Here is a 17977-nt window from a genome sequence, read left to right on the forward strand (position 1 = left end):
TTTTTTAAAGGTTGTGTTGTTGAAATTGTGATAAATACACATGGATATAAATATTTTATTTGATTATAAAATTGTTTTGTTATTAATTATATATATATATATATATATATATGTATAGTATTTATGTATATGTTATATTTTTTTATGTTTATGAATCTATTCACTATATGATTAAAATTTAAGCTCTTGATATGTAAAATTATTTGCAATTCAACTACCATGTTCACTTGTTTTACCCAATCAATTTTCTTCCATTTTCCTTTTCTTTTGTTACAAAAGGAGATGCCCTTTATCTCTCGTTTAGGTAGAGTTTGTATTATTAACAAAATAAGAAATAGAAAATTCCACAGGTAGATGCTTTAAAAAATAAAATTAGCATATGTATAATCATATAAATTTATAAATCAAATTTAGAACAATAGAAATGTCCACAAACAAACATAGATGTTTAAAGTTGCGTGAATTTTACTTTTTCTTGAGTTAAAATTTTCTATTAAATTTTTTGATATTATTCTTTGATTAAACATTAAAAATATATTATTTTAGTGATTTATTATTTTTAAATATATTGTAAAACTTCAAAATTAGTTTCAGTGTTTTTCAAAGACAAAAGTAACAAAGTAAAATTCAATAGAAAATTTAAATTCGCTTTTGTCCTTTAATTTTCTCTCATTATTTAGTGATTCTACATGAAGGAAAAAGTACTATTTGATGATTGATTACGGATCCTTTAATAATTTTATATTTTATAATATATATTTTTGTTTATGCACTATCAATTACATTTTTATATTAAAATTATAAAACTATTGTCAAGGAGTAATTTCGTTTAGCAACTTTCTACCTTCTTCCTCCCATTTGGGGAATGCCTCAATTGTTTATGACCGGAATCACGTTTGATTGCATAATTTGAAAATTGATTGTAAAATACGAAATATGTTACTGGATACAAAAAGTCTCATATTACACAATTCAAAAAATATTTTAAATTGTTCAATTCATTTTGTTTTTATTCATATGTTTTTAGAGTATGTAATATAGAAATGTATTTCAAAATGTGTAATACAAAAATCCAAAATATTCTTTGAATTTGAAAATTATTCTAATTATGTACTCTGAAATATCAGATTACGCGATCACAATCCATATATATTTTCAAGCCTGAAAGTATATTTGATATTATGTAATTCATAATATATTTTTATATCTGTTCAGATTATGCACTTGAGTCGTGTCCCAGAAGTACATAATCATAAAATTTTATACCTAGACAATTTCAACTTTTTCAACACCTTTTACAAGATGCGGAACAAACCAGGGGTGCAAAATAGAATTGCGTCGCCATATTGTTCTCTTAATAGCTTTTTTTTTTTTTTCTAGCTATTGTAAATGTCTAAGAGCTATCGTTTGAATCATACAATCCTCACAGCTTACACCGCTTTTGTTGTCCTGCTCCGCCCCCACAAAATGAAAAGAAAAATGCACAAATCTCAAGAACGCCTCAACAATTGAATAAAAAAAAAAGGGAACACTGACGATCACATTCTCAGAACGTACTTCCAGTTACTAAGCTTTCGTATATCTGATTATCAATCACCAAATCCTCTTTCAACAATTATCCAGTCCATAGATGAAGTGACACAACTAGTTCTCCCAGTTGCTTCTGATCCAGATATGATACAAGATCCATCGAAATTAAATGTTTTCCTAGATCAACAAAGTCTTTCTCCTCAATTTTGTACGTCGATTGAAGTTTTTCAGCTTCACGGTCTGCTGCCTCGGCTTCAGTAGATAGGAGATTCGCTTCTTCCATGTCACCCATTTCTAGTGCGCCAGCCTTTTCAGCTCTAGCAGTAGCAGATGCCAAAAGTAGCTTCTGGTATCTGACCATTGCCAACTCTTTCTCCTTTAATAAAATCACCCCCTCAGTCTCCTGTAATTTATTAAGGGTGTCTTTGATTTCTTCTTCAAGCTTCTCAAGATTTAACGAAGATGTGTCCATGTCTATCTGGATGCTCTCTTTTTCAACATTTAGTGACTTTGCCTCGGTAGCTATTCGTGCCGCCTCCTTGAAATTTCTTGCAGCAGTAGCAACTTTCTTTTCTGCTTCTAGTTCTGGGACTCTTTTATCAATGAAAATAATCCTCTGCTTGAAGGATGCTATCTCTTGCTGGATGCTTGACTTTCTTGAAGATAGTTCCTAAACAGTGTAATGAAATTTGTGAACAAAAACTACCAAAGTAATTTTCTTTTGCTGGAAAATAAATGACTTGCTTGTGTAGCTTTTGGATTTGATTACTTATGGAGTGGGACTATTTATTATATATTCAAGCAACTTGACTTGTGCGCAACTTCAAATTTAAGGTTATTAGGTAGTGCACAGGACAGGAGGCAGGCATAGACACTGGGAGTCTATGATCATCCATCACATCTCAGCCATATATATACACACAAAATTTTAAACACAAAAATCAGTATTAACCTGCAAGGAAGCTCTAGCGGCAGAAACCTCCTCTTGAAACAATTTGACATCTCTAGAAAGCTTTTCCTCGTTCTCTGCAAGTGTCAGTTTGTCCCCCCTGGACTTCAATATAGATGACATCAAACTTCTTCTCAGTTTAACTGTTTCACGGTATCCTTCAGCTTCCTCTGAAGAAATCCTAGCAAAATTCCTAAGTCTTGCTCCCATTTCTTTTTCCTGTGTGAAAAAGTTATCAATCTCCCCCTTCTTTAGAGTCAAAGTTTCAGTTTCTAATTTCACATGCGCAAGGGCAGACTGCAATTCGTCATAATTGACATTAATGCCTAACTGCATCTCTTCAAATCCAGAGAGAACTTTATTTATCTTATTTTCTACAGCTTCTAAAGTAGAGTCATTGTCTGCTATCTCCTTTTCTTTTTGTTTAACTAAAGCAAGAAGTTGATCCAATTCACCCATCAACACATCCTTTCTTTTACAAAGGATCTCTTTTTCTCTTTTGTCATCCTGGATTGAATGCTCAATGGAATTATTCAATTCTAAACGAGCTTCATTCATAAATTGTGCTTCAATCTCCAATTCCATCTTTTTCACCTCCAAGGCTTCAGATGATGAAAGCCATTGGTCCATTTCTTTTGAAAAAACTGATGTTGCTTTCTTCAGGGTAGAATCTGCATTATTTAAAGCGTTCTAGAAAAAAGGAATACAGTCACATCAGAAATGTTAACCATAATCGATTTGTAAGGGGATGTCAACGAATGAGTAATCAATTTTCTCGTGTTAGCAGAGGACGAAACTTTAGAATTTGTAACATTTGATTTGATCGATGGATTTGTATTAAGTTACAAGGAAATGCAAAAAACTGTAAACTAGACAAATTTCATTTCACCTACGCTTGGTCAACATTCCGCCTGAACTTATTATATAAACGATGTAGGGGAAGAAAAGATGTGAGGAAAGAAATGACAGTTATGCAACTGCAGTATGTGTTAAAAAGAGTAAACTAGTAAAGGATGTATGTTTAACTAACCTTTGCATAATGGTCGAGCAGGATAGCGCATTGTTCCTCGGCAACTAACTGAGATTCAAGGGCATGCTGCAATTTTAAATCTAAAGCGTCGACAACGGCATCGGCTTCTCTCAAAGAATTGATGTAACTCAGTTTCTCCTTCTCGGCATCAGAAAGCTTTTCGCTAACCTTTTCGGCCCTTTCGAAATCTTCAGCTTCACAGGCTTCTTCCAATTGCTTTTCGAGTTCCATGTATTTGAGCGAAGCAAGATTGGCATTCTCAACGATTTTTCTTCTATTTCTGATGGAATCCTTTCGAGCAGAAGAAGCATTTTTTACCAGTTGACTGGCAAGGTTAAGCTTCTCACGTATGGTGACCTTGATTTGCTCAAACTCTGCCTCAGGAAAAGCTGATGCATGTTGTTGATTCAAATTCTCATTCCCCGATTTGGAGGAAGATTCAGCAGATGGTTCTTCCTCAGAAAAAGCTGAAACAAGGTGTTGTTTCCGATTCTCATTCTCTGATTTGGAGGAAGATTCAGCAGATGGTTCTTCCTCAGAAAAAGCTGAGGAATGTTGATATTCCCGATTCTCATTCTCTGATTTGGAGGAAGATACAGTAGACGGTTGGGAAAGAGTAACACCATCAGCATCAGCATCAGCATCAGCAGTGGCAGTGACAATGGAGGGAAAGGTCTCTGGGAGCCGAACAGTATGACCAGCGCCCAGGCTATCACTGTCAGAAATTGGTTGGGGGAGCGGAGAAAGAGTGTGAGGCATGTCGTTGAAATGAAGGGCATCTCTACCATATCCTATCCTCAAGCCAGATCGTTTTCTCCTTCGAGGGGGCTGACCCTGGACCTGACCCTGTGTAGAGGAAGAAGAAGAAGTTGGGGCGGTAGCAGATACAGATAGCTGTTGTTGAGATTGGAGATCGTGGTCGGCTTCAGCTGCTAGTGAGTTTTGGAGGGGATCCACCACAAGCGTGAGGTCGGAGAAGAGATTCTCGTCAAGGGGCTGCGATGTTGTGAGCGCATCACTACCATTGTAATTGTCTTGTCGGACCTCTGCTTCAACTCCAATTTCAATATCGGCAGCAGGGTTAAACAGTACCATTCCTTCAAACAGCGAATCCATATCATCGCTTTTCTTCCCATCTGAAGCCATCATCCCACTTCTTACTTCCCCAATCTCCTCGCCTCGGATTGCACAATCTTCCTAAATTAACTCCCTTTATATTCTTAGCTCTACCCCCATTCTGTATGCGTGAAAAACATCATCGGCTTTCTGTTCTTTTTTTTTTAGGAAAAATAGGATGAATAGAAAATAGATGAAGGATAAATAAAATTTCCAAGTGTTTTTTTATCTTAAGCTAAGCTTAATTAAATTTTAATTTCATAGTAAAGGTGAGTCTTTTTCATTTCAATTTCCATTAAATTAACTGTTATATATTGACTAGTACTAAATTTTAAATTTTTTAATTGAATTTATATAAAATTTTATGATTTTTTAATTAAATTATTATTTGTTATAATTTTCTATCATCAATTTCAATTACAACAATTTTTTTATTATAATACATTATTAATAAATCCTTGACATGTTTATAATTTTTAGACTTAAAAATTTTCTATCTCCTCTCCAAAAGTAAAGAATCACTAAAATAATTTTTAAAAGAGTTAGATACGATGTGGATGTCAAAAATATCCGTACCCGCGAATACGGGTATTTTTGATATCCACATGTTAATGGGACGGGTACGGGTATCATAATATCCGTATCCGTGGATACCCGTACCCGTTAAACTTTAATTCACAAAAATACCCTTATATATATATATTAGTAAAAAACATTTTGATCTAATATTTTCTAAGTTGCACATCTTATCTTCTTTGGTCTTCATTATTCTAGTTTCAAGTATTGGTACGTTGTCTTCCTCCAAATACACCCTTTGACATTCTTGTCTTTCCCTTCCTTGAAATTGGACATATACATCAAAGACACTCCTTATTGTCAAATGATGGAATCAAAATAAGAATACCTGATACATGGCAGTTGGAATTTATTATTTGATTTTTTTTTTAGGAATCAATTGGAGAAAATATGCTTGTTGATCAAAACACTAATTAACTAATTAAAGAATTTTCATTGTATTAAAAATTATTTTATATTTATTTTTATAATTATTTAGACTTATGGACTTGAGTTTGTTTGAACTTTATTTAAAATTTATGATAGTGATGTATTTTATTTTATTTTATTTGAATTTATTATTAAATATTTACTTTTTCAAATAATTTTGTAAATACCCGTGGATACCCGCGAATATGAAAAAAATAGACGGGTACCCACATAACGGATATCTGACGGATATGAATACGGGTACGGGACGAATATTTATCCAGCAAATAAGATATGGGAGAGCTACTACCTGTACCCTACCCGTCCCGTTAACATCCCTGGTCACATTCCTCACCTTAAAGTTTGAAAGAAGTGAACCTGAAATATTTCGTAGGTGCACCCAAGAGTTAGAAAGTATTGAACCTGAGGTTCGCACTTTGTACGTGCAACACATTGGCGAGAATGAAACCTAAAAATGGTTTTACAAAAGCAAAAGCACATGAATTTTCAACATGGCTCCAGTAGTGGGAAGAACACAATCCTATCCGGTAAGGTGTGCACCACAGGAGAACCATTTGCAATAGTCGAAAGTAGGATTCATTGATTGTATTTGTAGTTCAATCACAAATACTACATACCATTCTCGTCGAGCCTGATGGTCCTTCACTGAACTAGTTGTAGAAGGGATTGATTAATTCAAACTAAAATTTAGATGGAAAGTTCAGCACAATGTCATCATAAAAGACTTCAAATGATATAAAATTATAAAATCATAAAATTAAAATACTATAAAAAAATAGAATCATCAAATCATATTAATAAATCATAAAATCATAAACTTATAAACTTATAAAATCATAAAATATTTAATACAACATAAAAATTTATTAAAAACTTTATATATATATATATATATCCAAACTTATCATAATCTAAAACTTAATTAAGCATACAAAATATTTGAAACAAAAGAGATGAGAATAGTCAGCCATTAAAGAATAAATTACGTACTATTTTAAATGAGAAAAAAAAAGTAAAAACATACAATAACCAATTACATATTGTTATAATCGATTATGTAAAATTTTCTTACTTTTTTTTATTACTGTTGTAGAAAAATTTGTTACACCTCTTAATTTTTCTATTTTCCATTGTCACAGATCAAGGGATCTCCAACCACACCAGTAAATGGGAGAGATTAAGGGTATTTTAGTTGTGAAAGTTAATTTGGAAGAGAAAAAGATAATTGGAATGGTTTGTATTATTACTTTTGAAAGATTGGAGACGAGAGTAAGTAGATTTAAAAGGAAAGTTTGAAAAAATTTCTAAAGGATTTAATTAATGCAATAAATTAAAATTAAAATTTAATTAAAAAAATTAAGATTATCGAACTGTCTTTAATGTTGAAAGTAATCTAAAATTATATTTAAAAAGTTAAATTTATTTAAGAAAATTATTTAAATGAATATATTGAAAAAAATTATTTTAATAAAAAATAATAAAATACAATATATTTACAAATTGAAATGTTTTTTTGACAAATAATTTAAAAATTTAGGGTATTAATTATTGTTGAAAAACATAATTTTAAAACTTATATTTTCACATCATCATTTAATTGATGGTATAAGGTCTTTTACCATCAATTACTTTCAATTGGACACAATGGAGGAGTGGAGGGGAAATAAAAAAATCACATTTTTCATCTTCAAATCATATCTTGTTTTATATTCTCTATAAATAATATGTGAATGATTTATATATTAAAAATAAAATTTAATAGAAAGAAAATCAAAATTGTCAAATTGTCTATAATATTGAAAGTAATCGAAAATTATACTTAAATGAATAAATTGGAAAAAAATAATTATTTTAATAAAATTATAATAAAAATATAATACACTTATCTATTAAATTTTTTATAAACAACTTAGAAATTTGAAATATTAATTGTTGTTGTAAAGCATAATTTTAAAAGTCAATTTTACTTATTATGATAATTATGAAGGGTATTTTCCCATCGATCACCCTCAAACCCGAAGAAAAAAAAGATGAAAAAATCATATAATCTTAGTATTCCTATCGTTCTCTCAAGTATCACACCACAAAGTAAACGCATGTTTCACCCTTAAATTATGTCTCTATTCTCTTTGTACAGTACAAATGAACAGAGCATAAAAGATGACACGAATTGAGCTCATAACAAACAAAAAAGTGCTAGAGGGGATTGATATCGCTTTTCATTAGCGTACAAATTATACATCTTAATGGTGCCATCATATTGTTCATCTAGCAATTTCTTGGCACACCAAATAAATAACCTCAACATAACGAAAGTAACAAATAAAACTAATAAAGAAACATTACTGATGAACTGGATCCGTGCCAGTGTAAGCAAATAGAAACGAGGTTTTACTACTAAGTGGACTAGACAAAAGGCACAAAGCAGATTAAAGAAATACACAACACATATGCCTGCATCATTTATCAACAATTCACCACCAAATCCGAGTCAATCTATCCTTCAGCCTCACCAAGTTCAACATCTTTCAGAGGAATCTTTTCTAATCCATCCTTCAATAGTCTAATTTCTTCTTCTGTCATGCTGTTTTTCGCATGATGAGGTAATGTCTTTGGATTTGATTGCTTTTCAGCCTCTACAGCCCAACTGTAAATTACCATGCCAAGGACTGCGATAATCATTCCCATGATATTCTTGAAAGTTAGCTCCGAATCAAATAGCAGCCATCCCAACGTCAGAACACATACTGTTTTCATGTGGCCTAAAACCTGGAAGGAAACGGCTGAAAAGCGTCCGATGCAGAGGTACTGACTCACATTGCAAAATACAGCTAGCGAGCATGAAAGAATAATGCATAACTGCAGAAGTTAAAGAAAAAATTTAAGAGAATAATCCAACAGTATTTGAATATTTGAAGATAAAATACATACATAATATGATAGATTGGTGTCAATAGGGGAAAAGGAACTTACAATGGCACCAGAAGACATCTTATAGTTTGTTATCAATTTGCCACTAAGATAGTAATCAACAAACGGACCAAGAATAAGAAGAAAAAGCGCTTGAATGGGAGCAGTTTTACTTAGCAATTCAAACGATCCAATTGAATATTTCTTTTGAAGAGAGCCTATTGACTGTTACAGAAAAGGTGAAAAAAAATCAGTTATAAAATGAATAAATCCCACAAACATCACGCATAAATAATAGCATCTACCACAAGTGACTTTAGTAGCACAAACTGCGTTCTCTTCTGTTGTACTCATCATTTAACTATAACACTAATCTGATCTAATACTTGACCATTTACGGGTGAGAGATAAGCCATTAGAAGGGAGAACGGTGCTTAGTCATGACACTTAATGACGAGTTCATGAATAGACAAGAAGAAAATGAGCAAGAACACATTGTCCCTAGAAGAATCACAAGAAACATGACTAGACAAGTTATTTTTGCTCACAAAAATATCCCCCCTCTGTCTGTCTCTCCCTTGTGTGTTTCTTGGACTTGTTAAATGTAGGATTTTATTTCTCAATTATAGAGGTATAAATACTAAAAGTAACATTTCTCAAAGCCCAAGAAAATAAAAGAAGGATGACCAAGATTAAAATAAGAAGTGCAAGAAGGAAACATCAAGAGCTAGCTCAACATAAGTTAACGAAAACATGACCAAAGGAGTATGAGAATCATGAGTAAGCAAGAGAAGTGTGACTCCTAATTCGGCCAACACGAAAATTCCTGTTCCATTTTTTTTTTGTTAATTTCAAATTTTCCCTCCTTTTGTTTTGAAATTTTCATCTAGGCATGAGTGGGTCTTAGATCCCTCACTTACATGTAATTGAAGACACACTTGAGTGCCATTAGGCATAGCAAATTCGGAACTCAAGGCCATAAATAGCCATCACTCACACATGTAACTTTAATTTGGAATATATGATATTGTGAGTGTTGTGGAATAACTCAAATCAAATTCACTGCAGAAGCTTCTACCACACAAATAGCACGTTGATATCAGATAATCCACAAACAAAATAGGTAAAAGGTAAAGGATAGAAGAACAAGAAAGAGTCACACACAGAAGTAACGTGATTCAATTAAACTATTTTACAAACTTCAATCTACATCTACAACAAGATTCCCTGTAACCAGAGATTACAACTCAAAGTTCCTTTCTTAGTGAACTCTCACTCAATTCACACTTATCAGTTCAATAGCAACTCTCAATTAACAATAGAGGTTCTTATTTATACGACATAATTATTGTAACTAACTTTCATAAAACATACCTAAAGTAGCAGAAAGGTACATGAACAATACTTCCTACTATTGGGCTTGAAACGTCACTTAGACAGTCTTTCCAGTTGATACTAGTCTTAGAAGAAACTAACGGTCTAGTGCAGCCAGACGATCTTGAGCCATCATCAGACAATTAGGATTCTTAACAAGATTTTATTGAACCAATTTTCACAGTGAGAATACTCTTGTGTGAGTGATTACCTACTTGGATCTTGAGTTCCTAGGAGGCAAGTGACTATTCTTCCTACATAATTATTGTAACTAACTTTCATAAAACATACCTAAAGTAGCAGAAAGGTACATGAACAATACTTCCTACTATTGGGCTTGAAACGTCACTTAGACAGTCTTTCCAGTTGATACTAGTCTTAGAAGAAACTAACGGTCTAGTGCAGCCAGACGATCTTGAGCGATCAGACAATTAGGATTCTTAACAAGATTTTATTGAACCAATTTTCACAGTGAGAATACTCTCGTGTGAGTGATTACCTACTTGGATCTTGAGTTCCTAGGAGGCAAGTGACTATTCTTCCTTGAGCTTATCATGAAGATGAAGACATCTCCATCTTCAAGTGGGGCTCTTCTTTTCATTTCTTAGGTCTCCTCCACCTTTGTCTTTTCATATCTTGTGCTTTTAATTGTCTCTAGATATTGTTCTTGTCTTCTATCTTGTTTAATTCCACCATTCATGATATTCATTCATGTCTTGTGTTTCTATCCTTTCCTCTCTTGGAAATAAACCTCCGCACTTAGATAATTCATTAGGATTAAATTCGGGTTCAGCAATAAGCTTCCTAGAGAATCTTATCCATGTTTTGTTCTTATTAAGAAATTAAACACAAATAAATTTTTATTATCATTTCAAGTAAAATCATCTTAAGAAACATATCACTTAAATCTAATGAAGTTGTCCAGAACTCACCTAAAATTGCACCAGTTCATAATAACTAAAATGATAGGTGAAAAGGAAATCAAAATAGGAGTAGCAGTCAATTTTGTATTGCCAGCATATTAGAGAAGAAACATTGAATAATACTTACAATTTGCTGTAAAGATGTTGACAGAACTGCTAAACAGGCACATATGAAGCCTTTCAAGTTAACTTTTACATCAGTTACAGTGCAAACACCAACACCAATAACCACAACCACCACTGACATTTTCACTTCCCTTGAGTAGTGCTTATTGTGAAGTATCCATTCCATCACGCAAACCACAGGAATCATGCTCAGTTTTGATATCTGTGACCACACATAACACGAGAAAATTAACTAAAAAGCAGTGGTGAAAATTCAGTGAAAACGTGAGAATGACAAGGTGGCTATGATTCATGATAAATCAAAGGCGAGTCATGACAATATGGGTATATGAGTCTGAAAACAACGCGACACAACACCTCCTAATATACAAGAATTGAGATGTAATTATGCTAACCCAAACTTGCTTCTCTAAAATGACCAGTTGAGTACAATCTAAGGTGTCCGGCCAAACTTTTTCTACGTTTTTCTTCCCCTTATAAAGAGAAGTTGGACCAAATATAAAGAGAAAACCTCTTAAATTTTAAGGAGTTTATTTTTATAAAAAAAAGGTGGAGAGTAGAGTTTTAAAATAAAAATCTAAATAAATAGCTTATAAAAATAAGTAGCATATCTTAGCCTCCCTTTCCCTCTCATCCTAAAATAATCTAACTAAAATGATCAACCTGACACCATACTGTAGCAAATACCGTAGATAAGCTTTATATCATAGGTATTGTACTATAGGCTGGAAGTCCAATAAGAAAGTCCTTCCAGAGAAAGCATCATTTATCCACTCCTACTCTGAGCATTATCTTTATTATTCTCGATGTTAACTTAAGCATTGGAGTGGGGCCTGATAGTTAATTGCCCATCTCTTCTTTGCAGATCCCAGGAATGCCTAAACATAGCAGGCCTACATCTAAAAGAGCACTCAAAGACTTAAATTTATGTTCAGAACATCATAACTTTTGTCTTGCAAAACTTTCATTACTAAACGTAACAGTAAGTATCTCGTTAGATACTAATACTTCTAGGGTTAACATTAGTATTCACAGCTGCAGTTAGTTAAATCATGAATATGTAAAACCAACGACCATCAGGTAAAGGTGGAATTCCTCATTATAACTTTTCAATTAACCATGCAGGCAATAAAAATTCAAAACATACCAACTCTACTAGAAATTATATGCTTCAATTCACAGACTCAGATTCTTTAGGTCGGGTTTTAAGAATGGATTCATGAACCCAATGTAGTTGTATTTAGTTTTCCATTTTACTCATCAAAAGCTCCTTACTTTCCCAATATATTACACATATTCAATTCACCATTGCGAACATCTGACTGAACCACAGATTATTAGGCATCACGCCTTCTAGAATGAAAGGCTTCAAATAATTAATTGTCCTGGTGCATGCTTGGAAAAAAGGTAATGACTGTGATGGATGATGGTCTGAGTTTTATGCATGCATTACTTATGTTAACAAGGAAGAATGATGGGGTTTTTAAATGACGATGGGGTGAAATTGTTGACAAGAAAGAAAGTTAAAGTTTAAATATCCAAACCATGAACATATGATATCACTATTCGCAGAAAAGATAGTCATAAAACCATACTTGGTAGAATCCAACGGAGTTGAGCATAAGGCTAAAGTTCATCCCCGTGATAGACATATTAGCAACCAGTGAGAACCAAATGAGCTCCCACATGGGAACATGCTTTGACGCTGAGTAACCAGTAGCATTTGACACGAGACCGACGAGAGCAGTTACGGCAAAATGGAACCCAGTTAACGAACTGGCTGAAGAAAATTAAGAAACAAAATTAGAGGACAGGATCTCAACCAGTCACAAGCAGAAACTTCGGTATGAATAATATTAAAAGTTTGCACATAATACTTATGAAATATAATAGTCATGTCAGAAATCTCCCATATTAATATTAACAATGAAACTAACAGTAATAAGCTCCAGTAAAAAATAAACAACAGTCGGTATCAAGTATCAACTAGATTTTCTAAAAAAGGAAATATTGAAAAAAAATCAGAAAATATCATGGATATTTGGATCGTGACCAACAGAGGAGATAGAGAACCATAAAAATGAGCGTATCGTAGAAGTGGAAACAGAAAACTAAAGAGATAACAAATAACATGGAAGAAGTGAGAGATCTATTAGTCTCAGTCTCAGATCCAAACATGTAGAAATAACAGTAAAGAAGAGAGAGGCTGACCAAAGCTGAAAGCATAGCCATTGTTGGACATAAGCTGTTTGTTAGCCATAATAATCCCAACGGAGCTGATAACGTTCATGGCCCATGCTCCCACATCGGATATCGGCGATTTCTTTTCGCTTTCCATCTTCTATTTCAGAGGGCACCAAAAGCAATTTCAATCAACACAATCTCTACGCATATATGAGAAACAGAAGAGTATTGAGTGGTGAAATGGTAACCGCCACTAGATCTGAGGAAATACAGTATTACAAGATCTGTAAATATACAGTGACACAAGTTCCCTTTTCCGACTTTAAACTCAATCTCAACCTCGCTTTAATCGTGCGCCACTGGGTTGAACTGAAACTATATCAGAATAATAAAAAAAAGGAAAGCCGGGGAGGACCGTTTGGCGCTTCCACTCTGGCAATTGCAGCTCTGCCTGCGCTTATGTCTCTCTCCTCCCTCAACACTTCCTTCCTGCCTCCTCTCTTTCACATGATTGTCTCCTAATACCTCCTAACTAAATTTGAAAATTAAGTAAATAATTTCCTTTTTAAACGCAATTTTTTTAATTTTTTAACACATGTAAGCACATGCACGGAATCATCATATCACAATTTATTGATTTTTGATTTATATCAATCAATTAATAATGTGAATTATTATTTTATTCTTAAAAATAAAATCAACATGAAAATCATAAATACTTATGTTATGTAAATGTAATACTAAAATATTCATAAAAATAAATTTTTATATTTATTTATTTTTAAATAAGTTAATGTTAATAAAATTTTTATTAAAAATATAAAAATAAATGAAGGACCATACCCATGATAGAATTACACATAGAAAAAAATAATTTATTCATAATTTCTTCCATCAAAATCATTTAATTCTTTCAACTACATATACTAAAAAAAGAAAACAAATTCTTCAACGTATTAAAAAAATTACCACTAACAAATTCTTTTCCATTGTTAGAAGTTTTTGTTTTTGAAGATTTAAAATTAACTTTATGGGATGTATCCTAATATGTTTCTAACATATTTTTTTTAGTTTGAACATGTTTATAATCCTCTTTAATATTAGAATATTCTCTCCCATTAAGCATGTTACCCATCTAGAAGTTATTTCTAATTCCTTTGCAAAACGAGTCTCCTTTGACGTCAAAGAATTGGACGCTGACGCTGAACTATTGTGAATTGAATATAATTATTGTAAATCCTGCAAACTATTGACAATGAGAGTAATATCCTCCAAAGAAGACATATCAACCAAGAAGTCAGATTGCACTGGCACATTACCATCAAGACTCCTAATAAGAGAAGATTCATTCACAACATAAATATTACCATGATTAACGAGCATTGTCTCACGCTGTTCCACAGAAAACCACAATCCATAAAACACTAGACCATAAACTCCACCACTTGAGCTAAAAAGTCATTACTGTCATCATGTACATCAACCACCTTCGGACAATATTGTTGTATTTTGCGCCAATTATTTTCTCTCGACCAGAGATAGTATTGACATCATGTTGTAACAGTCGATTACATATCATGACCAATCATTTTTCAATTGAAGAAAATAGAGACAATTTTCCATACTCCACATTAGCAATAAAGACAAATTCTAGCCTTTTCATCAAAATTTGAGTAGGCAAATTTGATAACAAATTGTTGGGTTGATGAAAATAACACGTCTTGAGAAGTCTCACATCACCTAAGATAATCTAAGGGGCCTAATGGGTGGGTATTAGTGACTATATAATAATGGGCTTTAAGTCCATGATGTTCCTTACCCAAAGTCAAAACATTTTGACCTAGTGTTTGTCTTTTCTGCGGGTAAAACAAAAACCGTCATCGTTATTGGCAGGAAGATCTGATTCTAGTTAGAAGAAAAAGCAATTTCAACGGCAGCTTTTGAAACGTCGTGGAATACTGTCATATTGACGACATTATTTTTAGACCGTCATTATTATGAGTTACTTTTAACGACGATGTTAACAATGACGGTTTGGAAGTCGTCTTCATAGACTTTCAATAGCCATCGTTAATAGATGTTGCTATAGTAGTGTGTGAAAGTAGGCTAGGATTTTAGGCCAAAAAGAAGATGTTATAGTTAAAAAATTATCTTCATATTATCCAAATAATATAATTGTAATTTTTATTTAAAAAATGTAAATATTTTAAAACCATTTCTTCTTTTTCTTCAAATTCAATATCCAACTTGAAACATTCAATCCTAAAATGTAAAAACTTTGTGTTTTTGAGTTTGTTTTCAAGTGGCAAGATCCAAAGAGACTTGTTTGACATCTTCGTTCTTGAAGGGGCATGGGACTTAACCATCATTTTATGTCAGTGAGGTGAAATGTGATCTCTCTTCAACCTCTGAGACTCCTACCATGGTTTAGATATCAAGATTCTTCCCAATTTTTATGGTTGCTAGAGCAATTTGGTCATTCCCCAACATTTGAATTATTGGGCTCTTTCTAGAAAGTGAGATTTCATTGCTAGCCCTTCAGTTTTGGCTAAGAATGTTGTTATGTGGAGTTTGAACTAGGTTTGGTTTGGGTATGAATAGGTTGTCAGTCTCGGGTCTTACAAACATTGTTGATAATGTTGTTTATGTACCACATGAAGCTGTTCAAGATTATTTACCCTCCTTATTTTTCCTACTTTCTCGTTTCCATTTTTTAAGTCCTTAACATTACTTTCTTCGGATACATTTGTGACCTTCATTCTCTGGAGGATAAGATTTACCATTTGCCTTCATCTAAGGCAGGCTGGGCTAAAGACATTGAGCCTCTACGTTCTCGGTGTGGAGGTTGAGAAGCTACAAGGGTCACTAGGAGTTTCTAGGATAATCGTCGGTGAACATGTTTAATATGTTTCTATTGATGCCTTTCTCTCCTATGAGATTGGACATTGTTTTAACGATCCCATGATTTGGTAATTTTGTTTTTGATCTCGTTTCTTATTGCTACCTTTGCTAGGTGAGCAACTTCTGTCATTCCTAACTGTTACTTTTGTTAGATTTCATCCATTACGGCTCAACTTATTTGGCTTCGCTCATGCATAGTCGGCTATATGGCTTACACAAATTTTAAGAATTTCATTGATCCACCTATCAACCATTTTGAACTAGAGTTCATCCTTTTCCCTGTTATTCCACTAATGCTGATGCTGGTGGAGGTTCTATTACAAAAGTCGCCACCTATTATGATGACGTTTCAAAAAAGGTATGTTGACATTGGAACCACGTGCATCTACAATGCCACCAGCTGCTCCGCTTTCATGATTCCTTCTTTCCATATCCATTTGTGAATGCATGGTTGTTAGGAGGGCACCGATGGCAACAACCTTACTTACTCCCTTTAGGTTTGTGACGGTTACCACCATAACCATTAGTAAGTAAAGCTCAAATGATTTGAAACCATTGCCTTTCACGTGAGTGGAAGAAAAAGTGCAAATAGGCTTATGACTAGGTTGTGGTTGCGCCCAACGGTGTGCATGGATAAGGATGATGACGTCGCTCTATTTGAAATTGCAAATTTGTTGGATTGAACCGTTTGCACAATTTGGACAAGAAAGGCATGGGCATGTTGTGTGACATCATTTGATGTGTGACAAAGACACAATGTAAGGGTTCATAGAGTAAGGTCACCCTGGTTGCTCAATCTTGGTGGCGGAATGGGTGTGGATGTTGTATTTAGAAACTATTTCTATGTAACTCTATCATCACACACAAATCTTCTTATGAGCCCAAAATTGTTGTTTCGGAAGGTTGCAAAGTTATGGTTGAAGAGACAAGATCGTCCCTCTCTAAGGATGGTTTCTTTCCTTTTTTCTATACTATTATTTGTGTCTTGCAAATGTTGCAAATGTTGCAAATGTTGATTATTTGTCAGGAATCAATCGGAGAAAGTGGACTTGTTGATCAAAGCACTAATTAAAGAATTTTCATTGTATTGAACGTCATTTTCTATTTATTTTTTATAATTATTTAGACTTGTATGAACTTAAGTTTGTTTGAACTTTATTTAAAATTTATGACAGTGATGTATTTTATTTTATTTTATTTGAATTTATGATTAAATATTTTTTTTAAATAATTTTGTAATTACCCGCGGGTACCCGTGGATACCCGCGGATATGAAAAAAATAGGCGGGTATCCACATAACGGATACCCGACAGATATGGATACGGGTACGAGACAAATATTTATCCAATACGTGGGAGCTATTATCCGTACCCTACCTACCCCGTTGACATCTCTAAGTTCTTACATTTCCTTTAGATGTGAAGATTTGTATGAACAATGTTGAAATGGAGATTAAACTACCAAAAAAAAGGGAATCAAAATACTTGATGAACTCTTTTGTCTCTCCATGGAAAAATTAATAAATGGAATGAGTGAAATTCAAGAAAAGTATATTATTCAAGCAAAAGCAAAAGGGTCCTTTGTCACTTAAGAGTCTTTAATTTCGATACTTAAAAAACTCATGTAAATTAATGCACTCACACTTTAAACATGCACAATAATAGATGAATACATCATGACTTTAAACATAATCTAATGCATGATTCAAAATTAGTTGTTTGAAAAGATAGAAGAAAATGCCACCTTGGTGGGGTCTTTCTTCCTGCATCCTTTTTTTTTTTCTTCATGCACCCCACAAAAGTTGTAACCCCAAAAATATCCCTTATTAAAATTATGATAAAAATCCTTACATTTTATCTTTTTTAGGTTAAATATGCTTTTTGGATCCTTAACTTTTAATAAAAATTGGAACGAGTTCCTCTTCAAAA

General features: G+C 33.2%; 2 protein-coding genes across 2 annotated transcripts; both read right to left on the minus strand.

Moving 5' to 3' along the window:
* Positions 1 to 1234: 1234 nt before the first annotated feature.
* On the minus strand, positions 1235 to 4773 carry LOC114173518 (rho-associated protein kinase 1). Its single transcript, XM_028057974.1, has 3 exons — positions 3510 to 4773; positions 2483 to 3169; positions 1235 to 2200 (listed from the first exon to the last, which is right to left on the minus strand). Exons 1-3 carry the CDS (start codon positions 4656 to 4658, stop codon positions 1616 to 1618), a joined length of 2421 nt encoding a protein of 806 aa, XP_027913775.1. The 5' UTR covers positions 4659 to 4773; the 3' UTR covers positions 1235 to 1615.
* A 3033-nt stretch (positions 4774 to 7806) lies between these two features.
* LOC114173567 (UDP-rhamnose/UDP-galactose transporter 1) lies at positions 7807 to 13684 on the minus strand. Its single transcript, XM_028058051.1, has 6 exons — positions 13427 to 13684; positions 13175 to 13304; positions 12559 to 12743; positions 10965 to 11165; positions 8604 to 8765; positions 7807 to 8489 (listed from the first exon to the last, which is right to left on the minus strand). Exons 2-6 carry the CDS (start codon positions 13299 to 13301, stop codon positions 8127 to 8129), a joined length of 1038 nt encoding a protein of 345 aa, XP_027913852.1. The 5' UTR covers positions 13302 to 13304; positions 13427 to 13684; the 3' UTR covers positions 7807 to 8126.
* Between the last annotated feature and the right edge of the window lie 4293 nt (positions 13685 to 17977).

Source organism: Vigna unguiculata, chromosome 2 (genome assembly GCF_004118075.2).
Source record: "Vigna unguiculata cultivar IT97K-499-35 chromosome 2, ASM411807v1, whole genome shotgun sequence".
NCBI lineage: Eukaryota > Viridiplantae > Streptophyta > Magnoliopsida > Fabales > Fabaceae > Vigna > Vigna unguiculata.